Source organism: Ranitomeya imitator, chromosome 3 (genome assembly GCF_032444005.1).
Source record: "Ranitomeya imitator isolate aRanImi1 chromosome 3, aRanImi1.pri, whole genome shotgun sequence".
In the NCBI taxonomy this organism is placed as follows: Eukaryota; Metazoa; Chordata; class Amphibia; order Anura; family Dendrobatidae; genus Ranitomeya; species Ranitomeya imitator.
Window position 1 is genome coordinate 534526515 of NC_091284.1, and position 27462 is coordinate 534553976.

The 27462-nt window shown below is 46.2% G+C and overlaps 1 protein-coding gene across 1 annotated transcript in view; it reads right to left on the reverse strand.

Annotated features, from left to right (window-relative positions):
- ATP10A (ATPase phospholipid transporting 10A (putative)) overlaps window positions 1-2857 on the reverse strand; it is a 218640-nt gene extending 215783 nt beyond the window's left edge. Inside the window, exon 1 of the mRNA XM_069757826.1 lies at window positions 2265-2857. Coding sequence (XP_069613927.1) covers window positions 2265-2716 — 452 coding nt within the window. The 5' untranslated portion in view covers window positions 2717-2857. The remainder of the gene's footprint in view (window positions 1-2264) is intronic.
- Between the last annotated feature and the right edge of the window lie 24605 nt (window positions 2858-27462).

Genomic DNA, 27462 nt, shown 5'->3' on the forward strand with positions numbered 1-27462 from the left:
CTTGTAGAGAAGAGTATTTCTTGGGAGAACACATTTCATTTACGGAAACCCTGATCTTCATAGGCCTTGTTCCCACAATGAGTTTTGGACGCTGCGTATTTAAAAAAAAAAAAAATGCAAGTAACCGATCTTACATAATGGATGCAGAAAATCTACAACATCAAAAATGCAACAAAAAGGGAATAGTGGGAATGTAGCCTAAGGGTATGTTCCCACGGTCAGTAAACGCTGAGGGTTGGACGCATTCTATTCATACATCCTATTGTTGTGATTCTATACTATTCTACTGTATGGACATTTCTATTGATGAAATTTCTCCTAATGAGACTAGAGTCTCTGAAAGAGAAATTGACATGCTGCAGTCTGGAGAGATGAGCCACGTGTCAGTCTCCGCGGGTGATCCGCAGGCGTCGGTGCATGCATGGTAGGCATGGGATTTCTTGAAAGCCCATCCACTATGCTGTAACATCTGGCCGCTGCGGGTTTAATGCTGCATAAGTACGAAGTGTCAAAACTTCAGCGATTACTGATTGTGTACACATACCCTTACTGACCCTTCTGTGTGCATATTAAAGGGACTGTCAGCAAGTTTTTATGCTATCTAATCTGAGAGTAGCTTACTATAGGTCAAGCGAGTCTGGGTCCAGGGATATGTCACTGTGTCACAACCCTAAACTATCAGATTTCTTAAAGGGAACCTGTCACCCCGAAAATCGCGGGTGAGGTAAGCCCACCGGCATCAGGGGCTTATCTGCAGCATTCTGTAATGCTGTAGAAAAGCCCCCGACGTTACCAGAAAGAGGACAAAAAGACGTTATATTATACTCACCCAGGGGCGGTCCCGGTGCTGGTCAGGTCAGATGGGCGTCTCTGGTCCGCTGCGACGCCTGCCATCTTCATTACAAGACGTGCTCTTCTGATCTTCAGTCACGGCTCCGACGCAGGCGTACTTTGCTCTGCTCTCTTGAGGGCAGAGGATAGTACTGCAGTGCGCAAGCGCTGGAAAGGTCATAGGCCCGGCGCCTGCGCACTGCAGTACTTTGTTCTGCCCTCAACAGGGCAGAGCAAAGTACGCCTGCGCCGGAGCCGTGGCTGAAGATCAGAAGAGGACGTCTTGTAATGAAGATGGGAGGCGTCGCAGCGGACCGGAGACACCCATCTGACCTGACCAGCACCGGGACCGCCCCTGGGTGAGTATAATATAACGTCTTTTTGTCCTCTTTCAGGTAACATCGGGGGCTTATCTACAGCATTACAGAATGCTGCAGATAAGCCCCTGATGCCGGTGGGCTTACCTCACCCGCGATGTTCGGGGTGACAGGTTCCCTCTAATGGATTTGGCATATAGCAGAGCTCAGAAAGCTGCCCCTGCACACACCCCAGTTCTCTAGGTACATTGTCTATGGACAGTGAGCTGCTGATCAGAGGAGGGGTGTGGTTGGGCCAGGGCTCACACTGTGATCCAAGCAGTAATAATTTATTGGCGATAAGACCTTCATTGTATGGAAACAAAAAGCACAACAGCATTATCATCATCTCCCACCAACAGTACCCCCGCCATCGCCAGGCAACATCAGTCGGCCAGCGCCACCATCAGTGACGATTAGTCGGCCAGTGTCACCACGTGACGATCAGTTGACCAGTGCCACCACCAGTCAGATAGTGCCACTGCCTGTCAGCCAGTGCCACCACCTCTCACGATTAGTCAGCCAGTGCCACCACAATTCACAATTAGTCGGCCAGTGCCACCACCAGTGACGATTAGTCGGCCAGTCCCACCACCAGTGACGATCAGTTGACCAGTGCCACCACCAGTCAGCCAGTGCCACCACCAGTCATGATCAGTCAGCCAGTGCCACCACCAGTTGGCCACTGCCACCACCAGTCACGATCAGTCGGCCAGTGCCACCACCAGTTGCGATCAGTCAGCCAGTGCCACCACCAGTCGGCCAGTGCCACCACCAGTCGGCCAGTGCCACCACCAGTCATGATCAGTCAGCCAGTGCCACCACCAGTTGGCCACTGCCACCACCAGTCACGATCAGTCGGCCAGTGCCACCACCAGTTGCGATCAGTCAGCCAGTGCCACCACCAGTCAGCCAGTGCCACCACCAGTCGGCCAGTGCCACCACCAGTCACGATCAGTCAGCCAGCGCTACCACCAGTCAGTCAGCTAGTGCCACCACCAGTCACGATCAGTCGGCCAGTGCCATCATCAGTCAGCCAGTGCCACCACCAGTCAGTCAGCTAGTGCCACCACTCACCTCCTGTAGACCAGACAGTCCATATGATTGATCTCCTTGTCGGAGCGGTAGCGGCGATAATCTTCCCACAAGTCCTTGATGGCGGTGACAGCCAGTATGAAGAGCACCGGGGCCAGCGCCAACTCCGGCTTGAAAGCGTTGACCGCGGGCACGAAGTTGAGGAGAGCGATGAACACGAAGTAGACATTCGCCAGGCGGTGGAACTGCTCGAACAGGTTCTTGGGCAGGAAGGAGAGCGCCGTGTACTTGGTGGTCTTGATGGAGTTGCCCGCGTACTGCCGGTTGGGGTTCTCCGCCGCCGTCTTGCCGGTCGCCTCATAGAGCAGACTGGAGCGGACGGTCCTCGCCTTGTTTTCCTTCTTACTTTTCCTCCGCTTCTTCCTCCTCCCGGTGCCCTGCTCCTCTCTTGCCACCTGGCACTTGGGGTCTCCGTCTCCTCCGGCCGCCTCCATCCTCCACGAGTCTACGAGCAGTGGGCAGGCGGTGGCCACGTTACTGCTCCCTCATGTCCCGCTGCAGACACGGGCCGGCCGGCTCTCATCCTCCCGCCTGTGACGTGAGGGGGAGTCGCATCACCCGCTGTTTTTGTTTTTTTTCCCTCTGATATTTCGGGTTCCCGCTTTGAACTTTCGTCTCCAAACTTTGGAGCGTCCCTGTAGTCCCGCCCTGTGAGCGCGGCCTCGTCACCGATGGCAGCCGGCCGCACGGCTTCCGCTCCACCGACGGGGCAGATGGGGGAGGCTGTGACCAGACACCGGGGAGGGAATTCCCACCGTGTTATCTCCGTGTCGGGCTGAGGTGGCCGCTGCCTGCAGGGTGGGCTTATGCCAAGGAGGGAATTACACCAGAGCATTTTTTGTGAAAGAAAGTGGACCCTGCCCCCCCCCCCATCGCACTCGTTTTCCATCACCTCAGTGAGGAGACCCCGAATTTAGCGAATTTTCAAAAGCAGCTACTACTAAGCACCCGACGTGGACCCAGCGGGGAGGTTCATGAAGATCTTTACATGGGTGTAAAATTGCTTAAAAAGTTGAACAATTTTTGTACAATACTGAATTTGCCGCAGAATTTTTTTGTGTTTCCCCGGCAGTCACAGTCAGCGTCGCCAAAATGGACGAGGCGAGGGTACGCTCAGCCATCTGATCCATGGAAAGTGTGCTGCATTTGGTGCTCAGGGCATGTCCGCTGCGTCCAAAGCGCTGCCGTCTATTGAACGCAGGTGATTCCGCATGTGATCACTGAACTGTGCGGATTCACCGCGTCCAATACATTGTACAGTTGACATCTAGCTTGTGGAGACTGAGCGTCTCCACCAGATAAATAGACACGCTGCGGTCTGGGAAGACGTGCCTCATGTCCGTCTCCGCAGGTATCTCTACGCATAGTGTACATGGGATTTCTTGAAATCCCATCCACTAAGCTGTAAAATCTGGATGTTGCAGAAGTACCCAGCGTCCAACCTGCAGCGTTTACTGACTGTGTGCACCTACCCTAAAGCACAAAGTCTGCAGTGGGTCATCCGTTTCCACAAATCCCAATAAACCTTAATGGTGGAGTCTGATCTGCAGAACCGAATGAGACTAGGACATAGACCACATTCACACACTCAGTATTTCTAAGCCAAAATCAATCAGAGACAAGTATGTTCAGTATTTTCCATCAGTATTTGTAAGCCAAAACCAGGAGTGGGTGATAAATGCAGAAGGGGTGCATATGTTTCTATTATACTTTTCCTCTGATTGTTCCTCTCCTGGTTTTGGCTTACAAATACTGATGTAAAATACTGACTAAATACTGCTAGTGTGAATGTGGCCCAATAGAAACTTCTGCATTTATCACCCACTCCTGGTTTTGGCCTGCAGATACTGACCAAATACTGGACATGGCCATACTCTGAGTCTCACGGACCAGAAACATGGATTTGATCATAAGGGCTTGTTCAGATATGTGTTTAATATTGACATGTGCTGTCCAAGTAAAATCAGACAGAACACTGACCAATAGAATTCAGATCACAGGTTTTTACGTGTGAAATCACTCTTGGCGTATTTCGGATGAGACTCTCCCATTTAAGTCTATGGCTGCGTAAATGAAATCAGATCCCAAATAGTACATCCCACATTGCATCTTATTTTTAAGGCTATGTCTCAATTATTAACCTAGGAAACTGCATTTAATCATACATTTTTTTTAAATCCCTTCACAACCTTAGACGTATCCGTACATCCAGGTTGGGAAGGATTTCTCAGCCTTGGACGTATGGACACGTCCTGGCGATTTTTGCACACATCGAAGCTGTGCGCACAATCGCCGCCGCCGGGTGTTCAGCAAACATCATAGCTGACACCTGTCACTCACTGCCAGGAGCGGTGCCTGCACCACTCCCAGTAATGTAACCCCTTAAATGCTGCAATCCACATTGATCACAGCATTTAGAAGGCAGGCAGACGGCGATAGCTCCCTCTCCCCTCCGATGAGCGACCCCACAACATCATCATGAGGGCAGATCGTTGCCATGGTCACCTGACCTGACATCGTCTGGGTCACCAGGGCTAGCAAGAGGGCATGTGTTTGGTAAAAATTCTGGCACAACACAGTCTCTCCAACAACTCAGGGATTAAGAGGCGTGGGTTGCGAATTTTTATTGGTAATTTTATTTATTTCTCTATAGTCAATACATGGCCGCAGGGTCGATTCCTTTTTTCTACAAAAAACAAGTGTGATCCAGATGGTGAAAAAGAAGGTTGAATAAAGCCTTTCGCTAAATTTTTGTCTAGGTATTCCTTTAGTACTTTTATTTCAGGCTCAGAAAGATTGTAAGTTCACCTAGACTGAATGGACACTCCAGGACGTAATTCAATGGGACAGTTGTAAGAAGGATGAGGAGGCATTTGATCGGCTTTCTTCTTAGGGTACCGTCACACTATACCATTTCGATCGCTACGACGGTACGATTCGTGACGTTCCAGCGATATCGTTACGATATCGCTGTGTCTGACACGCAGCAGCGATCAGGGATCCTGCTGAGAATCGTACGTCGTAGCAGATCGTATGGAACTTTCTTTCATCGCTGGATCTCCCACTGTCATCGCTAGATCGGTGTGTGTGACACCGATTTAGCGATCTAGCGATGCGATCCAGCGATGCGTTCGCTTGTAACCAGGGTAAACATCGAGTAACTAAGCGCAGGGCCGCGCTTAGTAATCCGATGTTTACCCTTGTTACAAGCGTAAAACTAAAAAAAAACAAACAGCACATACTTACATTCTGGTGTCCGTCAGGTCCCTTGCCGTCTGCTTCCCGCACTGTGACTGCCGGCCGTAAAGTGAAAGCAGAGCACAGCGGTGACGTGCTTTCACTTTACGGCCGGCAGTCACAGTGCGGGAAGCAGACGGCAAGGGACGTGACGGACACCAGAATGTAAGTATGTGCTGTTTGTTTTTTTTTAGTTTTACGCTTGTAACCACGGTAAACATCGGGTTACTAAGCGCGGTCCTGCGCTTAGTTACCCGATGTTTACCCTGGTTACCCGGGTATCTCGGCATCGTTGGTCGCTGGAGAGCTGTCTGTGTGACAGCTCCCCAGCGACCACACTACGATTTACCTACGATCACGGCCAGGTCATATCGCTGGTCGTGATCGTAGGTAAATCGCATAGTGTGACGGTACCCTTACTGCAGACTTCATTGAACTGCTGGTACTGAGGTGCTAGTTTATCAATATATTGATGAGAAACCTCAGAAACTTGAATTGGTTTGTAAACAGATAAATTAGCATGGCAATTGTTCTTACAGTACTCAGAGGGTACCGTAGTGGTCTTTGATGCCCAGTTGATAGGATAGATGGGTTATGGATTGAAAACCAGGGAATTCCTAGAATAACTGGGAATTTTGGAGGTGAAATAAGATGGAAATACTAACCGCTTAATGATGATTCGTTCAATATAGATTTGTAGTTCAATTGTCTCATGAGTAGCAGGTCCAGACGATAAAGGTGATCCATCCACCGTTTCCATATCGATTGGCATGGATTTAGTCCTAGTTGTAATGTTACTATCAAGTGTGAGTTGTAGTCAATGAAATTCCCTCCTGCTCCAATATCTAACCATGAATAAACATTGTATTTTTTGACTCCCAATTATGACCTGTATGGGAACTACAAAATGAGAAGATGGTGATTGCTCTTTTGTATTTATCCTGGTTTACAGATGAGATGGTCTGCACAACTGGATCTGGCCGTTCAAAAAGGTCTAAATCGCTTTCAGTCTTGGCATTTGTGAAAGCTACGGTTCTTTTATTAGCATAGTTGATGGCAAAATGCCCAAAACCCCCACAATAGAGACATAGATTCTTTGTATGTCACCTGTCCTTCTCCACTGCAGAGAGAGGTTTATGGATTACATCAATTTCCATAAGTTTAGGAAGACTTTCCATTTCTTGTTGTTTTTATAATGCAGATTGAGTAAAGGAGTAGTTAGGGGTGTTTCCAAGTACAGTCTTTCCTTTCTTAATTCTGCGAGTCTCTGATCAATTCGGAAGCAAAGTCTTCTAAATTATCAGGGGTCTCAACCCTTGCAAGATCATCCTTCATTAGCTCTCATAATCCTTGACGAAATTGACTCCTATGGTTAGCTAAATTCCATGTGGTGTCTGCCACCCAGCGGCAGCATTCTGAGGTATATTCTGCTACAGAGTGCCGCTCTTGAAGTAGGTTATGCAATTTGGTTTCAGCTGTAGAACAACAATTTGGGTCACCAAACACTTGATCCATAGTAGCGATGAAGGAAACTAAGTAATTTAAGAGGTCAGAGTTCTTTTCCATATAAGGTGATGCCCATGCAAGAGCCTCATCAGTCAGGAGATTAAAGGGAATCTGTCACCTACTTTTTCGTATATAAGCTGCGGCCACCACCTTTAGGGGATTATCTACAGCATTCTGTAATGCTGTAGATAAGCCCCCTCCCCCCCGATGTAACCTGAAAGATAAGAAAAACAAGTTAGATTATTCTCACCTGGGGGGCAGTCTGGTGCGGTCCTGACCGATGGGTGTCCGGGTCCGGCGCCTCCCAACTTCATGCAATGATGGCCTCTTCCTTGCTTCCTGTCGCGGCTCCGGCGTACTTTATCTGCCTTGTTGAGGTTAGAGCAAAGTACCGCAGTGCGCAGGCGTCGGGCAAGGTCCAAGAATCCCAGCACCCGCGCACTGCAGTACTTTGCGCTGCCTGCACAGGAGCCATGACAGGAAGCAAGGAAGAGGACGTCATTGCATGAAGATGGAAGGCACTGGACCACGACGCCCATCGGACCGGACCGCCTCTGGGTGAGTATAATCTAACTTGTTTTTCTTATCTTTCAGATTACATCACAGAATGTGCTGTAGATAAGCCCCTGATGGCGGTGGCCGAAGCTTATATACGAAAAAGCAGGTGACATTCCCTTTAATGATAAAAAGAACCTTTGTTCTATCACTGGTAAATGGAGGCGGTTGCATCTGGAAATACAGTGAGGGAAATAAGTATATGATCCCTTACTGATTGTAATTTTGGCCACTGACCAAGACATGAACAGTCTATAATTTTAAGGGTAGGTTAATTTTAACATTGAGAGATAGAATATAAAAAATGAAATCCAGAAAATCACATTGTATAAATTATATACATTTATTTGCATTTTGCAGTGAGAAATAAATATTTGATCCCCTACCAACTCCTTGCGTCAAACACCTGGGTCCACAATTAATCTCTGTGAGTGACACCACTGTCTCTTCCCTTGAGCTACGTGCTTGCCAATCTCCTGTCCAGGACGCAGGTGCTGATGTCTCCAGCCCTTCACCTGTTGTGGCACATTCGGAACCACCATCTGCAACCACTTCCAATTCTTTATCCCAGCAGAGCATTTAGTTGTCCCTACCCCACACCTTGGAATACAAACTTAAATACCCAGCCACGCACTCACAGGATCAAAGACAAAATGGGCACATTTCCAGACTGCTGGCCTTGGAGATGTTGCCATTTAAGGTACCTTCACACTCAGCGACGCTGCAGCGATACCGACAACGATGCCGATCGCTGCAGCGTCGCTGTTTGGTCGCTGGAGAGCTGTCACACACGGTTACCAGTGAAGACATCGCTGGATCGGCGTCACACACACCGATCCAGTGATCTCAGCGGGAGATCCAGCGACGAAATAAAGTTCTCGACTTTCCTCAGCGACCAACGATCTCCCAGCAGGGGCCTGATCGTTGGTCGCTGTCACACATAACGATTTCCTTAACGATATCGTTGCTACGTCACAAAAAGCAACGATATCGTTAACGATTTCGTTATGTGTGAAGGTACCTTTAGGCTTGTGGACATTGAGACTTTGCGCAACCTCATGGCGTGGCCGTTCCTTGGTACTCAGTCTTCAGCTGCCACTATTTATCTCGGTGTGCCATCCCTGCTTTACACCAGCACGTGTCCCATAACACAGGTGCCCTGACCAATGCAGTTACTGGGAAGGTTCACTTAATGACCGATACGTGGACAAGTGCTTGTGGCAAGGGAGGCTACATTTTCCTGGTGGCACACTGGGTGAACTTTGTGGAGGCCGGGACCTAGTCGGATCCTGGGATGACACACGGGCTACTGATACCGAGGTTTGCTGGCCAAAGTTCTATCTGGTTTCCTACACCTCCTACACCAGTTTCTGCAGTTCCTCCTTCTCCTCATCCTCCATCTCCGAATTGTCATCTCGGAGCATGTAATCCACATCAGTCACAAACTGGAAGCACAAGAGCACTGCATCGATGAAGTGGCAACAGGCTTTGCTGAAACTAATTTGTATAGGTGACAAACAGCACACCACTGCAGAGTTGTGAAAAGGTATAACAGACCACACAGATCTATGGCACTTGCCGCTTTACTTACAACCAGGTATGGTCGTGTGTGATAATGGCCTTCACCTGGTGGTGGCAGTGAAGCTTGGCAAGCTTGCGCATGTACCATGCCTGGCCCATATGCTCAACTTAGTGGTTCAGCGGACCTAACCTATATTTGCCTGAGCTACTTGTGAAGGTATGCCACGTGTGCAGGTCTGACAGTGCTGCAGCAGCTATTGCAAGTGCCTGCTCACTGATTGGTGTGCGACGTGACTACGCACTGGAACTCCACATTACACATGTTGGCAAGGCTTTGTGAGCAGCAGAGGGCAGTAGTTGAATACCAGCTACAACATGCCCGTCAATATTCTTGTCAGCCTCCACACATAGAAACAAAGCAGAGTCTATATAATGACTGGACTATACAGGGAGAGTGCAGGGCATGTTTGGACAGGGGTAGCTGTGGACTGCCCTTGTAAGGGCAGGAGCTTTGGGGATAGTCTATAGATAGCCCCATAGGGACTGTCGTCTCCGTCACTGTTCCGGATTACCTTCTGACCAGAAATTTTCCGGCGCTCCTGGGCCCTCATCTTGGAACCGGTGAGATTGTTCTTTTTTTATGTTATTTATAGCCATCAGTGGCACTGCCTATATGCTACTTGTGATGGTTTTTATTGTTTGTTCATGTAACTAGTCTGACGTTAGGTGCTGTTGATGTTATTCTACTCCAGCCTCATATGTCATTGACTAGTTCTCATGATATCTCCAATACGCTGTGGAGGATATCATCGTGTCCTTTCTGGGGATAACTAGTCTTCGTGGCGATCATACCAATTGTTTGAGACTTTGCCCCAGTTTTTTACTTCACTTGGGTGTTTGGTTATAGTTTTTTTGTTGTGTGGCTTCATGCCATAATAAAAGTTATGTTTTATTCTTTTCCACTTATGCTTTGTTAGACAGCCTCCACACATAACAACCGATAAGTGGGCATGGATGTCTGACATCTATGAGGTTCTACAAAACTTGAGGAATCAATGGTGAGCGACAATGTGGACGAGGTGGAGAATGAAAGGACACAGGGTGATACTACCCAGCCAAGCCTCATCACATCTTCTCAGTGTTGAAGTTGATAATGAGAAGGAGGAGGAGGAACAGGAGATGGTTGCCTGCAGAGGGAGAAGGGATGGAGAATCATACTCCTTGTGGGGACAGAGAAGTCTTGCCTGTTGGGAGTCTGGCACACATGGCTGACTTTATGTCCTGCTGTCTTTACCGTGACCCTCACATTGATGACATTAACCAGTGTCATCTACTGTAGTCATAGGCGATGGGGAAATATGAAGGGAGATGGCCCAATTATTAAGGGGTGGAGAGGCATTTTTAGTCATTATACCAGAAAAAATGTTTCCTAACGTTTTTCCCGTAAAATCCATTTTATCTTCGGTTTTGATGTACAATAACAAATTGTATTGTGGTACCATGTTAGCCAGCAAAATCGATGTGAATAGTATTCACATCGTATCTTCGGTTTTGTATGTTTAATTGTCAGTCTATAAGGCCGGCGTCACCCTAGCGAGTTTTACGGACGTATGAGCGCATAAAATACGTCCGTAAAACTCGCCTAACAAACGTCCCAATTATTCTCTATGCCCCTGCTCCTATCTGCCGTATTTTACTGATCAGTATTATACGGCTTTCTACGGCCGTAGAAAATCGCAGCATGCTGCGTTTGTCACCGTATTGCGCAAAAAAAACGCCAATGAAAGTCTATGGAAGCCCCAAAAATACGGATTACACACGGACCAGCAGTGTGACTTGCGAGAAATACGCAGCGGTGTTAGCGAGAAAAGCCGGCAATTCAGTGCGGTGTACAGTAAAATCACACTGACAGCTTACAATAGAATAGGTAGAATAAATGTGTACACATAGAATAGGTATATATATGTACAGGGTGGAGCGCGGTAATTTGCTTTTTTGCACTGCATGCTGTGGCGGCACTGTCGGTCGAAGAGAGGGGAGAGTGGGTGTGGCTTACAGTGGCTGATGGGAGATTTGTATTCCTCTGCCTTTCAGTTGCCATCATGCAGTGGACACGTGAGGAGAGGTCATTTTGTGTTGAAGCGTATTTTTCAAATGCCCACTCAATCATTGCAGTGCAGCGTGCTTTTCGTTTACAATTCGCTGTTCCTCCACGCGGACGTGTTCCTGGACGGCAATCAATTGTAAATTGGGTGAATTTTCACATTTTCACCTCAGTGGGTGTGTAAACAAACAAAATATGCGTTACTGGAGTGAAACAAACCCCAGAGAAGTTCACGAGAGACCTCTGCATTCGGACCGCGTCACTGTGTGGTGCGCCATATCACGAGTAGGCATCATTGGTCCTTACTTTTTTCAGGATAATGGTCGTGCCATAACTGTGAACTCCGAACGGTACTTGTCTATGATACAGGATTATTTTCAGCCGGCTCTTGAGGCAATGGAACTAGAGGATACATGGTTCCAACAGGATGGTGCCACTGCACACACAGCGAGGGTTACCATGAATTGTTTGAGGCAAATGTTTCCTGGACGGCTTATCTCTTTGAGGGGAGATGTGAACTGGCCAGCACGCTCACCAGATTTAGCCCCATGCGATTTTTTCCTTTGGGGTTACCTGAAGTCTAAGGTGTATATCAACCGTCCCAACACCTTGGAAGACCTAAGGAACAATATTGAAGCTGAAATTGGCAGAATACCAGTGGACATGCTTGTTAGAGTTCATGAAAACTTCAGAAAACGTATGCAGCAGTGTGTGGATAGCGAAGGTCGACATTTGCCAGATACACTATTTAAAACCATGTAATTTAAAAATTCCATTACTGTTCAGTATAATTAAAATATAAAATAAATTTTTCTAATGATCATAATTTTTTTATTTCATTCCCAAATCAGCAAATTACCGCGCTCCACCCTGTATATGTCAGTGAGACACATATATGTATATATATTATTATTTCATACAGCGCTAGATAGCTTTAAAGCTCCCAGGCTCGAGTTCATATGAGGGCGCCCTCTGCTGGTTGTCCTCATATGAACTCGAGCCTGGCAGCTTTCTAGGAAAGTTCCCACGCTCCAGGAACAGCCAGCAGAGGGCACCTCACCGCAAATGAAGGTAAATATAGGTCATTGACCTACATTACCTTCATTCCCCGGGGTTTTGCAGCCAGGAGCACCTGCATTAGCAGAGCTCCTGGCTGCAAAATATTTTAACCCCTTCAGATGGATTTACATCGTGGGACGTTACAGATCTTCGGAAGGTATGTATATTGTTGGTTTATTATTTTTTCTTTGTCACAGAGCGAGGGTCTTCAGAAGGATTGAGCGAAGAATAAATTATTACAACAACCTTTGTTTTTATTTCATTAAAATAATTTTTATTAATGTGTGTGTGTTTTTTTTAACCCTTTACTAGTATTGGGTTAATAATGGATAGGTGTCATAATTGACGCCTCTCCATTATTAATTTGGCTTAATGTCACCTTACAATAGCAAGGTGGCTTTAACCCTTCATTACCCCATATCCCACCGCTACACGGGAATGGGAAGAGAGTGGCCAAGTGCCAGAATAGGCGCATCTTCCAGATGTGCCTTTTCTGGGGTGGCTGGGGGCAGATGTTTTTAGCCAGGGGGTGGCCAATGACCATGGACCCTCTCCAGGCTACTGACATATATATATATATAGACAGTATATATGTTTTTTTTTTTACACATGGATCCCTTGTATAGCCGTATGTCGGTTTTGCAAGCCTGCGAGAAAAACACGCAGTACGGATGACATACGGATTACATACGGAGGATGCCATGCGCAAAATACGCTGACACACCCTGCCTACGGAGGAGCTACGGACCACTATTTTGGGGACTTTTCAGCGTATTACGGCCGTAATATACGGACCGTATTGTCTTACGCTGAGTGTGACTCCAGCCTAAAGGTGATGTAATATTCTGACAACATTGTACCCAGAAGTGGGAGTCAGAGATGCATCCAGGCGTCTTCCCCATGCTGTTCCAATTCCATTTGAGTGCTGTTTCCATCCATTTGATTTATTTTTCTTGCCTCCCCAGCCCTCCTGTTAGGGTTTTCCGGAAAAATGCTTGAGTTTCCCATTATACTGGGTGCTCGAGTTGTGCCCGTCCAAGCTTCCATCCAAGCATCTGTCCAAGCATCCGACCTGCTCTATTCGAATACCGAGCACTCGAGCATTTTTGTGCTCAATAATCACAAGTCTCTATCAGACACCCCCATTGCTTACCCAGTACTAAGCTGAAAAAACACACAGACAAAAATACTTTATTTAAAAAAACAGTCCCCAACTATTTCCCTGGTTCACCAGTTTGTTAAAAAAAAAATCCCACGTAGGCCTGACGTAGTCCAGGGAATCTGGTGTAGTCTACAAATGGAAAACCTGAAAAACATAAAAAGAGAGAAACAAAAACAAGACACTGTCCATCGTTCACCAATTTATTATAAAAAAGTTCCCACGCAGGTCCGACGTAGTCCAGCGCTTCTCACGACATTCCCTGAATCCTTTTTCTAAAGCCCCTATCTGAGGCTCCAAAGGCTTTAGCAGCAGCTGCTTCCGGGTTACACTGCGCTCAGCGTCTGTGAAGAGTGGTGACGTCAGTAACGTTACTGCTCTGCACAGTTGCCGGGTCTCGCGGAGTGCAGTGTGACCTGGTAAGGCCTCTTTCACACTTCAGTCTTTTGGCGTCAGTTTGAATCCGCCATTTTCTTTAAATAGTGGATCCGCCATTTTTTTTTTGGTGGATCCGCTATTTTCCCATAGACTTGCATTAGCGACGGATTGTGGCGGATGGTCGTCCGTTCCATCCGCCATGTGACGGATCCGTCGAGATTTGGCGGACATCATCTAGACATAGACGGACATTGTAACGTTTTTTGTCTCCGCCGAAATGGATCCGTCGCGTCCGCCATTCCATAGAATGGCCGCCTATGGGTGACGGATCCGTCGCGACCGTCATTTCGGCGGATCAGTCGCCCCAATCCGCTTTTTCAATTGTGCATGCTCCAAAAAGTAGATACTTTTCCAAGACAACCCCCAAGTAACGGATCCGTCAAAAAAACGGATCCGTTAGAACAGTTTTCTTAACAATTGTGACGGATCCGTCGATCCGTCACTATGTCGGAGCAGACTGACACCAAACAACTGAAGTGTGAAAGAAGCCTAAGACTGATCAGTGTAACTTTACTGATGTCACCGCTGTTCAGAGCTGCCGGGTCTCACACAGCACAGCGTGACCTGACAGTGGCTGTTTGCGAAGACTATGATGCCTCAGAGCGAGGCTCCACAGGCTTTGTACGGAGGATTTGATGGACTTCACTGGATTTGCTTTGTCTGCATCGGATTCGGTGTTCTATGCTGGACCTGCATGGGATTTTTTTTAAATAAAGTGAACCAAGAAACGTGTCTGGGAGTGATTATTTGCATAAAGTTTTTTTTTAGTGTGTGTGTGTGTGTTTTTTACTTAAAAATCTGTCCATTCTATTGTGCTTTCTATTCCGGTACGTGTCATAAGTACGACACATAGACGACACATGGATGTTACACAGATGGTACTCACGAATACACGGATGGCATATGTTGTGAATTCTGTGGTCAAGCTCCCTCCTGTGGTCATGAGTGGTACTTCGGCTGGTTCTGTCTATGAGCTTCCTCTGGTAGATGTGAGTGGGGCTGCGGCTTCTGAGTTTCCTTCCTCAGGTGACGAGGTTAAGTCGTTAGGTGCTGCTCTATTTAACTCCACCTAGTTCTTTGTTCCTGGCCTCCAGTCAATGTTCCAGTATTGGTCTTGCTTTCTCCTGGATCGTTTTTGTGGCCTGTCTGCCCTGCATAAGCTAAGTTTTGCTTTTGTTACTTTTGTTTGCTATATTTTCTGTCCAGCTTGCTATATTGGTTTTTCTTGCTTGCTGGAAGCTCTGAGACGCAGAGGGAGCACCTCCGTACCGTTAGTCGGTGCGGAGGGTCTTTTTGCCCCTCTGCGTGGTTGTTTGTAAGTTTTTGTGCTGACCGCAAAGCTATCTTTACTATCCTCGGTCTATTCAGTAAGTCGGGCCTCACTTTGCTAAAATCTCTTTCATCTCTGTGTTTGTATTTTCATCTTTACTCACAGTCATTATATGTGGGGGGCTGCCTTTTCCTTTGGGGAATTTCTCTGAGGCAAGGTAGGCTTATTTTTCTATCTTCAGGGCTAGCTAGTTTCTCAGGCTGTGCCGAGTTGCATAGGGAGCGTTAGGCGCAATCCACGGCTACCTCTAGTGTGGTTTGATAGGATTAGGAATTGCGGTCAGCAGAGTTCCCACGTCTCAGAGCTCGTCCTATTTTAGTAACTATCAGGTCACTTTGTGTGCTCTTAACCACTAGGTCCATTGTGGTTCTGAATCACCTGTTCATAACAGGCATACCAATAACACAGGTATGGTACGTACGGCCAACAGAAAGCCACACTAATAATAAAAACAAACTGTGAAGGGAACCCAGTTACTCCCACGTCACCAATCCGTGACGTAACTACACAGGCACAGCTCTCCGGCACCCCATTCGTCTCTCAGGTCAATAAGGGAACTGCACCTAAAGCAAATGACCGCTGGTGAGACTGCCCTGTTACCCATGCTGGGTATTCTAAGATTCGCAATCAGAGTAAAATGATCAGCCCAAAATTAATTTATGATTTAATTGCCTTAAGGGCGCACTAGGTAATTACAAGAAATATACAGTCAAAATATATTAAGAGTTACAGTCAGAGTAAAATATAACAATAATAATACAAGGCTTAAAGGTATAAAGCTGGAGCTCAATTTACCAGGTTGAAAGTCGCTTGTGGAAGCCAGGTGGCTCAGCGTTCCGCAGGTCCAAGACTTTGTTGCCGGGTAGCCCCCAGAAAGTGTGTGCTTGCTCCCCTCTGGCTGGCATGCCCTGTTCCTTAGTTCCTTAGTTAGTCATCTTCCTCTTTTCTCACCCACTCTCCAAGGGTCCCAGCTCTTAACCCTGCTGTGTCCCTCCCCCTGTAACTGGGTGGGCTAGCATTCTCCACCCCTCAGCTTCCCAGCAAGATTTATTCCAATATCTAATAAATGGGATAACTGCTCTCAGGGTGGTCAGATCAGTACACGGGCGGTACCAGCGCATGAGGTTTGTTCTGCCAGTCATAGGGATCAAACCTGGACCCATTCGGTTGCTGTGGGAGGCTGATCTCCATATCTCAGCTCCCAGAACTCCCACGGACCCGGGAGTTGCACTGTCAGTGTCATGTCGGACGCTATTCACACTAGGGCGTCCGACAGACAGCGGTAATTCCGCATTTGTCCACTATGCGCTCAGTGGCGCCGGCTAGATTTTATCTAGGTTGTCCGGGGTTAATCTAGGTGGTACTCGGATTGGAGGATGGGTCACGCCCACTGCCTTTAAATAGTTCTGCTGAACTTTGGGCATCGACGATTATAGCTTGTGTCTTGTGCCTGGTGACCTCGGTCTGGAGTGGTGGTCTAGGAGAGGAAATATCATATCTGGTGGTGTATTATCCTTCGTCATAATTCTGCTTCCTATATTTGTATTTGTTTTGCCCTGTGCACATTATAGTGTTTTCCTGTGTGTCTGCGGCATGGTGCGTTTTAGTTTTCCCTGTCTGTGCTTTCTGTAGGGGTTAGTGTGAGGTATTATCACTGGGTGGCGGGTGGAGGTTTCAGCTTAGTACTGAAACAGGAGTCAGGGGCAGGTCTGGCGGCCCAGACAAGCACACCTTCAGTGTAATCTCTGGGAGAGGGACAGACAGGGTTTCCCTAGTCTGAGGGATATTGCAGGGGCCCGGGTAATCAGCTATAGTCTACCCAGTATCCCCGTGACATTATAATCGGCCTCAAAATTTTGTATTCCATGGATCCCATGACTTCCATAACCCGCCAGTTGGAGGCGCTGTCCTTACAGGTCACTGAGTTGAAAGGGGCAGTTCAGCAGCAGGGTCTTGTAGTATCTAATGTGCAAGCTGAAAATGCAGGTAGAGTTGCAGAGCCAAAGATCCCTTTGCCTGAGAGGTTTGCTGGGGAACGCAGTAAATTTGTTGTCTTTCGTGAAGCTTGCAAATTGTATTTTCATATGCGCCCGATTTCCTCGGTTAATGAGCCTCAGCATGTGGGCCTGGTGTTGTCATTGCTGAACGGAGACCCCCAAGCTTGGGCATTTTCTTTACCATCTGATTCAGCTGCATTTAACTCAGTGGAGAGTTTTTTTTCTGCTCTTGGACTCATATATGATGATCCTGACAGATTGGCTCTAGCAGAATCTAAAATTCGCGCTCTCCGCCAAGGGGAGCGAATGGCGGAGGATTACGGTTCTGAATTTCGCCGCTGGGCGGTGGACATGCCGTGGAATGACCCAGCGCTGCAGAGTCAATTTGTTCATGGGGTTTCGAGAAGGGTTAAACAAGCCCTTCTATTGTATGAGACTCCTGCTTCTCTTGAGTCTGCTATGAGTCTTGTTCGCATTGATCGCCGTTTGCGTCAGGGGGTGCAAGAGACGCCGAATTTGGGGGAGGGCGTAGGTGCACGTGAGGTTGCTGCAGGTGAGCCCACGGAGCCTATGCAAATCGCAGGGGTGTCACATCCTCGAGGGAGCCTGTTTTTGCTGTGGTAAAAATGGGCATTATGTAAATGCTTGTCCTCTGTTACCTAAGAAAAGTGCATCGGCGGAAAACTACTAAGCTCAGAGGGTGTGGAAGAGACTAACCTGAGCTTATGCATATCTTCCGTTGTGGTCTCTCAATGTATGCTCTCTGCCAGAGTTATGGTCGCTAGCAGAGAGCTGCCTATCACTGTTTTTGTGGATAGTGGTTCGGCCACTAATCTCATTGATGAGGAGTTTGCGCGCACGGCCGGGTTCACGGTCGAAAAACTGCCTCATCCTATCCGAGTGGTCACCATCAATGCTGCTCCTCTCCCACAGGGGGATATTACTGAGTTTGTGGCTGAAGTGAAACTCCACATTGGGGTACTACATTTCGAGCAGGTTACATGTAGGGTACTCAGTAATCTTCCTGCACAAATGGTTTTGGGTTTTCCATGGTTATCTTTGCACAACCCGGTGATTGACTGGAAAACTCAGGACATAATCCAGTGGAGTGGATTTTGCCAGGAGAATTGTGTGTCCACTGTGACTCCTAGCATTCCTGAGTCACTGCTGGATTTTGCGGATGTGTTCTCAGAGAAGGGTTGCTCAGAATTGCCACCACATCGCCCCTATGACTGTACTATCAGGTTTAAACCAGGGGCCAAATTGCATAAAGCTAGGATGTTTAACATCTCTGGTCCTGAGAGGCAAGCTTTAAAGGACTACATTGCTGAGAGTTTGAGCAAAGGGCACATCAGGCCTTCGTCCTCACCTGTGGCAGCGGGGTTCTTCTTCGTTAAGAAGAAAGATGGCGGACTACGCCCGTGTCTGGATTTCAGGGAGTTAAACCAGATTACGGTTCGTGATCCATCCCCTATACCACTTATACCTGATTTGTTCAAGCAGGTGGCTGGTGCTAAGTGGTTCTCCAAGCTTGACCTCAGGGGGGCGTACAACCTCATAAGAGTCCGTCAAGGTCATGAGTGGAAGACGGCTTTTAATACTCCTGAGTGTCATTTTGAAAATTTGGTGATGCCATTTGGGTTGACAAACGTGCCTGCAGCATTTCAACATTTCATAAATGATGTGTTCTCGCATGTTTTGGGGAAATTCGTTATTGTGTACTTAGATGACATTCTCATTTATTCATGCGACCGTGATACTCATTTAAAGCATGTCAGGCAGGTGCTACAGCTTCTCAGAGAGAATAAGCTCTATGCTAAACTTGAGAAATGTGTATTTTCGGTTCAGGAGTTGCCTTTCTTGGGTTATATTGTTTCCGTTTCAGGGTTTAAAATGGACGCCGCTAAGGTGCTGAGTTGGGAACGGCCTGATAACCTTAAAGCGCTTCAGCGGTTCCTTGGGTTTTCTAACTACTATAGGAAGTTTATCAAAGATTTTTCTACCATTGCTAAACCGCTTACTGACATGACGAAAAAGGGTACCAATTTCTCCGCGTGGCCTGAGGCTGCTGTGCGCGCATTCGAATTTCTTAAGAACAGTTTTGGTTCGGCCCCCATTCTGGTGCAGCCGGACGTATCAAAACCATTTACCGTGGAAGTCGATGCGTCTGAGGTTGGAGTGGGGGCGGTGCTGTCACAAGGCTCATCTTTGGGTGAGTTGCGTCCATGCGCCTACTTTTCCAAGACGTTGTCGCCCACCGAACGTAACTATGATATCGGCAACAGCGAATTGTTGGCTATCAAGTTGGCTTTTGAGAAGTGGGGACACTTCTTGGAGGGGTCGGTCCACCAGGTTACAGTTATCACCGACCATAAAAATCTGCTTTATCTGGAGTCAGCCAAGCGTCTGTCCCCCAGGCAGGCTCGCTGGGCATTGTTTTTCACGTGGTTTAACTTTTTTGTTACTTACCGACCGGGGTCTAAGAACACTAAATCAGATGCTTTATCCAGGTGTTTTCCGGGGGGAGAGCCTCGGGAAGATCCGGTACCCATCCTCCAAAAGGGTGTAGTGGTCTCGGCTCTCACGACAGAGGTTGAGGCTGAGATTGCCGAGGCTCAGGAGGAAATGCCACCAGAGCTTCCCATTAACAAATCATTTGTACCGATCCATCTTCGCCTAAAGGTGTTGGGTGAGCATCATGATGCTGCCCTGGCTGGCCATCCAGGGGTTAGGGGTACCTTGGAGTTGGTGTCGCGTCGGTTTTGGTGGCCCAAAATCCGACAGGACGTGGTCTCGTACGTGTCAGCATGTACCACTTGTGCTAGGGCTAAGACGCCTTGCTCCTGTCCTGCTGGCACATTACATCCGCTAGGGGAACCCAGTAGACCATGGACGGAGATCTCCATGGATTTTATTACAGATTTGCCCTCTTCAGCTGGGAACACGGTCATCTCGGTGGTTGTTGATCGGTTCTCAAAAATGTCCCACTTTGTGTCCTTACCTTCGTTGCCTAACGATAAGACTTTGGCTCAGGTATTTGTACACAAGGTGGTCAGACTTCACGGGGTTCTGTCTGACATCGTATCTGATAGAGGTACTCAGTTTGTGTCAAAATTTTGGAAAGCATTTAGCTCACGGCTGGGGATCAAGTTATCGCATTCTTCGGCGTTTCATCCTCAGTCAAATGGTCAGACCGAGCGTATGAACCAGAGTTTGGAGCAGTATTTACGCTGCTTTGTTTCTGACAATCAGGAGGAGTGGTCGAAGTTCCTTCCGTTGGCGAAGTTTGCTATAAATAATCACCGCCAGGAATCGTCTGGGGAGTCCCCGTTCTTTTGTGTTTACGGGCATCATCCTCAATTTTCTACTCTGCGTCAGGGGGGCTCTGCTGGCATCCCGGAGGAGGACCAGATAGGAGCACAACTGTCATCTGTCTGGAGGAGAGTTAAACAGCGCTTGCTGAGTGTGGGTGCTAGGTACAAACGTGTGGCTGACAGTAGACGTGTGCCAGGTCCGGACCTGAGTGTGGGTGACTGGGTGTGGTTGTCCACAAAAAATATTAAACTCAAAATACCATCCCTGAAATTAGGTCCAAGGTTTATTATTATTGGTCGCCGCCATCATTTACCCAGTAGCCTACCAATTGGAGCTTCCTACGGTTTATAAGATACACAACGTTTTCCACAGATCGTTGTTAAAAAAGGGGGTGGGTTCCGTGGACGCCACGCCGACGCCATCTCCAGTTTTGGTGGATGGCAATTTGGAATTTGAAGTCTCCAAGGTGGCAGACTCACGAGTAGTGCGCCGCACATTACAGTATCTGGTACACTGGCGTGGTTATGGGCCGGAGGAGAGGTCTTGGGTACCAGCCTCGGACATTCATGCGGACCGGCTGGTCAGTATGTTTCACCGCCACCATCCGGACAAGCCGGGCCCTATAAGTCGTGAGGGCCCTGGGGTCCCTCGTAGAAGGCGGGGTACTGTCATGCTCACAGCATGGTGTCAGAAGCTTTCAGTTTATGTACAGTGGGGAAAAAAGCATTTAGTCAGCCACCAATTGTGCAATTTCTCCCGCTTAAATAGATGAGAGAGGCCTGTAATTGACAACATAGGTAGACCACAACTATGAGAGTCAAAATGAGAAAACAAATCCAGAAAATCACTTTTGTCTGATTTGGCAAGATTTATTTAGCAAATTATGGTGGAAAATAAGTATTTGGTCACCTAAAAACATGCAACATGTCTGGCTCTCACAGACATGCAACTTCTTCTTTAAGTGGCTCCTCTGTCCACCGCTCATTACCTGTAGCAATGACACCTGTTTCAACTTGTTATCCGTATAAAAAACACCTGTCCACAACCTCAAACAGTCACACTTCAAACTCCATGATGGTGAAGACCAAATAGCTGTCGAAGGACACCAGAAACAAAATTGTAGCTCTGCACCAGGCTAGGAAGACTGAAACTGCAGTAGACAAGCAGCTTGGTGTGATGAAATCAACTGTGGGAGCATTTATAAGAAAATGGAAGACATACAAGACCACTAATAATCTCCCTCGATCTGGGGCTCCACGTAAGATCTCACCCCATGGGGTCAAAATGATCACATGAACGGTGAGCAAAAATCCCAGAACCACACATGGGGGATCTAGTGAATGAACTGCATAGAGCTGGGACCACCGTAACAAAGTCTACCATCAGTAGCACATTACGCCGCCAGGGACTCAGATCCTGCAGTGCCAGACATGTCCCCCTGCTTAACCCAGTACATGTCCGCGCCCATCTCAAGCTTGGTAGAGAGCATTTGGATTATCCAGAAGAGTATTGGGAGAATGTCATATGGTCTGATGTAACCAAAGTAGAACTGTTTTGTAGAAACAAAACTTGTCGTGTTTGAAGGAGACAGAATGCTGAGTTGCATCTAAAGAACACCATACCTACTGTGAAGCATGGGGGTGGCAACATCATGCTTTGGGGCTGTTTCTTTGCATAGAGACCAGAACGACTGATACGAGTACATTAAAGAATGAATGAGGCCATGTATCATGAGATTTTGAGTGCAAACCTCCTTCCATCTGCAAGGGCATTGAAGATGAAACGTGGATGGATCTTTCAGCATGATAATGATCCCAAGCACACCACCAGGGCAACAAAGGAGTGGCTTTGTAATAAGTATATGAAGCTTCTGGAGTGGCCTAGCCAGTCTCCAGATCTCAACCCCATAGAAAACCTTGGGAGGGAGTTGAAAATCCGTGTTGCCCAGCGACAGGCCCAACACATCACTGCTCTAGAGGAAATCTGCATGGAGGAATGGGCCAACAGTGTGTGCCAACCTTTTGAAGACTTACAGAAAATGTTTGACCTCTGTCATTGCCAACAAAGGATATACAGTGGGTACGGAAAGTATTCAGACCCCTTGAAATTTTTCACTTTTTGTTTCATTGCAGCCAAAGAGGGGGTAAGGTCAGTATACCTTTGGCCAAATGGAGGCCAGGTGGATATGGACTCTAGACACTGTTTCTCCACTCGGCCTGAACGAAAACTTGAGCTTTGCCCCCTTTCTGTAAACCGTTATATTTTAATCAAGGTGTTTTACCTTTTTATTCCTTTTATATTTTTGTACATGTGGGTATATGTATATGCATATATGTATAGGCATATATATGTATGTATATATAGTTTCATGTTTTACTCATATTTATTATTAATTTTATGTTGATTATTCTCTTTTAAATTTTAGATTTTACTTACCTTATTTGAAGTCGTCATGGTCGTATTGTTGGTCCTTCCGCAAGTGATGTTCATCTATTTGGAACACTTGGAATATGCTCTTCATGCGGTGATGAAGGATTGGACCATCTTCTATATCTGTATTTAGAAATATGAATATGGATGTTATTTGTTATTCTAATATAGGTGTCCCATATGTTAATCATTATGATATTCTGTATCCTAGTGATCAATAATGTGTTAGTTTATTTTTGTGGAACATTAGTTATTTGTTTGCCCCCCTTTTTATATAAATAATATTTTTCCCTTTACGCTCATCCTGAATCCCCTGATGCACGATTATGTGATAATTATTACTACTATCACTATTATGTTTGGAGGTCAAATTAGATGGATGGTTGAGTGTACGTAACCTTCCAAAATATATAATTTTTTCTATTATGCTCATCATATACCTTTTTGATGCATGATTAAGCAGCAAATATCACTTTTTTTGGAAGAACCCTTTTTGCTTGTTATTTCCACGCAATCTTTTTGTGGGGTTTTAGTGTATATCACTTTCTATGATAAATATATATTTTCTGTGACTATGAGGTTGTCATATATACTAATTGATCTTTTGTGTCTACACTGTCAAGTTAGATTTATTGTTTGCATATATTTTTATACACTATATGTGACTCTTTGTCTTAGAGTCCTCATCACTTATAAGATAGATCTATGCTCATCCAGAAACTTCCTGATGCATATTGCATTACTACATGATTTTTATTTACTCTTTCTCCTCATCGTTTATAAGATAGATCTATGCTCATCCAGAAATTCCTGATGCACATTGCATTATTATATGTACTTAACGCAACTTGGGCACATAATTTTTCTTTTTCTTCGTCTTCCACTTTTGCTGCAATTTTAATTGGTAGCCTTCCCCCTTGGTAAAGCGCATATGGGGGCATTGGAATTGCATATGCAGCTTTGGATCCTACTGTGAACGTGCATCCAGTGAGCTCTAACATACCTTTCTGGGTATTGAGGCTATATGTTAGTCCATTTTCAGCTATTCCCTCCCATCACTCTTGCTCCACAATACATTTACAATGGGTACGCCACATCCCATATGTTTTTTGACCTGGCCCCTTTGATTACCCACATTTGTTCGCTGGAGTTGTGCGCATGTGCCCTCAGCGGTTCGCTGTCCCTGCTCTCTGTGTTTTGGTGGCCTAGGCAACGCCAGGTACTCAGTTCCTGTGCGTCCAACCATGTGACACGGGGGGTAGGAACTTCCGGATCTGCTTGTCGGCGTCTGCGCCGCACATCACCCTGGCATCTGACGTCGGATTACCCCATAATATATAAACTCCTTGATATCTGTTTCTGCCACCCCCTGACGAAGGATTCTATATCCACAATGCGCGTCGGGGTGCGCATTGTTTGGATCAGGTGCAGTAGACAGAAACAAGCGTATGCATGAAAATAGGGATCACCACAATATCATTAAGAGTAGGGTTGAGCGAAACGGGTCGTTCATTTTCAAAAGTCGCCGACTTTTGGCAAAGTCGGGTTTCATGAAACCCGATCCGACCCCTGTGCGGGGTCGGCCATGCGGTACGCGACTTTCGTGCCAAAGTCGCGTTTCAATGACGCGAAAAGCGCCATTTCTCAGCCAATGAAGGTAAACGCAGAGTGTGGGCAGCATGATGACATAGGTCCTGGTCCCCACCATCTTAGAGAAGGGCATTGCAGTGATTGGCTTGCTGTCTGCGGCATCACAGGGGCTATAAAGGGGCGTTCCCGCCGACCGCCATGTTACTGCTGCTGATCTGAGCTTAGGGAGAGGTTGCTGCCGCTTCGTCAGAAGCAGGGATAGCATTAGGCAGGGTCCATTAACCACCAAACCGCTTGTGCTGTAGCGATTTCCACTGCCCAACACCACCTTCGGTGTGCAGGGACAGTGGAAGCTACTTTTTTTTTTTTTTTTCCCCTCAGCGCTGTAGCTCATTGGGCTGCCCTAGAAGGCTCCCTGATAGCTGCATTGCTGTGTGTACGCCGCTGTGCAAACCAACTGCTTTTTTCAAAGCACAAATCCTCTTGTTCCTTCCTTTCTGCACAGCTATCTTTTTTGTTTGTCCACACTTTTTATTTAATTTGTGCATCAGCCAACTCCTTATTGCTGCCTGCCATACCTGGCTGAGATTACTGCAGGGAGATAGTAATTGTTGGACACTCCCTGTTTTTTTTTTTTTTTTTGTGGGAGATTAAGATTGACATTTCTGCTAGAGTGCCATCCCTGTGTGTGCCATCTCTCACTCAGTGGGCCATAGAAAGCCTATTTATTTTTTTGCTTGATTTGGGTTATAAAATCTACCTGAAAAAATCACTACATCAATCAGTGGGAGAAAAATATTGGCCTCAGGGCTTGTGTGCCACTCTTGACTCCTGTGTGTGCCATCTCTCAGTCAGTGGGCCATAGAAAGCCTATTTATTTTTTTGCTTGATTTGGGTTCTAAAATCTACCTGAAAAAATCACTACATCAATCAGTGGGAGAAAAATATTGGCCTCAGGGCTTGTGTGCCACTCCTGACTCCTGTGTGCATCATCACTCACTCAGTGGGCCATAGAAAGCCTATTTTTTTTTTTTTTTGCTTTATTTGGGTTCTAAATTCTACCTGAAAAAATCAATAAATCAATCAGTGGGAGATTAATATTGGCCTTTGGGCTTGTGTGCCAGTCCTAAGCGTGCCATCTCTCTCTCTCAGATAGTGGGCCATAGAAAGCCTATTTATTATTTTTTTTATTGGGTTTATAAATTTTCCCTGGAACAAAAAAAAAAATGTGGGAGATTAATATTGGCCTCTGGGCTTGTGTGCCAGTCCTGAGCGTGCCATCTCTCTCACAAATAGTGGGCCATAGAAAGCCTATTTATTTTTTTCTTTTGGTTTTATAAATTCTCCCTGAAAAAAAAAAGGGAGATTAATATTGGCCTTTGGGCTTGTGTGCCAGTCCTAAGCGTGCCATCTCTCTCTCTCAGATAGTGGGCCATAGAAAGCCTATTTATTATTTTTTTTATTGGGTTTATAAATTTTCCCTGAAAAAAAATAAAAAGTGGGAGATTAATATTGGCCTCTGGGCTTGTGTGCCAGTCCTGAGCGTGCCATCTCTCTCACAAATAGTGGGCCATAGAAAGCCTATTTATGTTTTTGGTTGATTTGGGTTCTAAATTCTACCTGAAAAAATCAATAAATCAATCAGTGGGAGATAAATATTGGCCTCTGGGCTTGTGTGCCACTCCTGACTCCTGTGTGCGTCATCTCTCACTCAGTGGGCCATAGAAAGCCTATTTTTTGTTTTATTTGTTTTATAAATTCTCCCTGAAAAAATCATTTTTATTTTATTTGGTTTCTAAATTCTTCCTGAAAAAATCATTTTTTTTTTTATTATTTTTTTTTTCTAAAGTCTCCCTGGAAAAAAAAAAAAATCAAATCAGTGGGAGATTAATATTGCCCTTTCTGCTTGTGTGCCAGTCTTGACTCCTGGGTGTGCCATCTCTCTCTCTCGCTCCAATTGTGGGCCATAGAAAGCCTATTATTTTTTTTAGCTTGATTTGGGTTCCAAAATCTACCTGAAAAAATCACTACATCAATCATTGGGAGAACAATATTGGCCTCTGGGCTTGTGTGCCACTCCTGACTCCTGTGTGCGTCATCTCTCACTCCGTGGGCCATAGAAAGCCTATTTTTTCTTTTATTTGTTTTCTAAATTCTCCCTGAAAAAATCATTTTATTTTATTTGGTTTCTAAATTCTTCCTGAAAAAATCATTTTATTCTATTATTTTTTTTTCCTAAAGTCTCCCTGAAAAAAAAAAAAAAATCAAATCAGTGGGAGATTAATATTGCCCTTTCTGCTTGTGTGCCAGTCTTGACTCCTGGGTGTGCCATCTCTCTCTCTCTCTCCAATTGTGGGCCATAGAAAGCCTATTATTTTTTTAGCTTGATTTGGGTTCCAAAATCTACCTGAAAAAATCACTACATCAATCAGTGGGAGATAAATATTGGCCTCTGGGCTTGTGTGCCACTCCTGACTCCTGTGTGCGTCATCTCTCACTCAGTGGGCCATAGAAAGCCTTTATTTGTTTTATTTGTTTTCTAAATTCTCCCAGAAAAAATCATTTTATTTTATTTGGTTTCTAAATTCTTCCTGAAAAAATCATTTTATTCTATTATTTTTTTTTCCTAAAGTCTCCCTGAAAAAAAAAAAAAAATCAAATCAGTGGGAGATTAATATTGCCCTTTCTGCTTGTGTGCCAGTCTTGACTCCTGGGTGTGCCATCTCTCTCTCTCTCTCCAATTGTGGGCCATAGAAAGCCTATTATTTTTTTAGCTTGATTTGGGTTCCAAAATCTACCTGAAAAAATCACTACATCAATCAGTGGGAGATAAATATTGGCCTCTGGGCTTGTGTGCCACTCCTGACTCCTGTGTGCGTCATCTCTCACTCAGTGGGCCATAGAAAGCCTTTTTTTGTTTTATTTGTTTTCTAAATTCT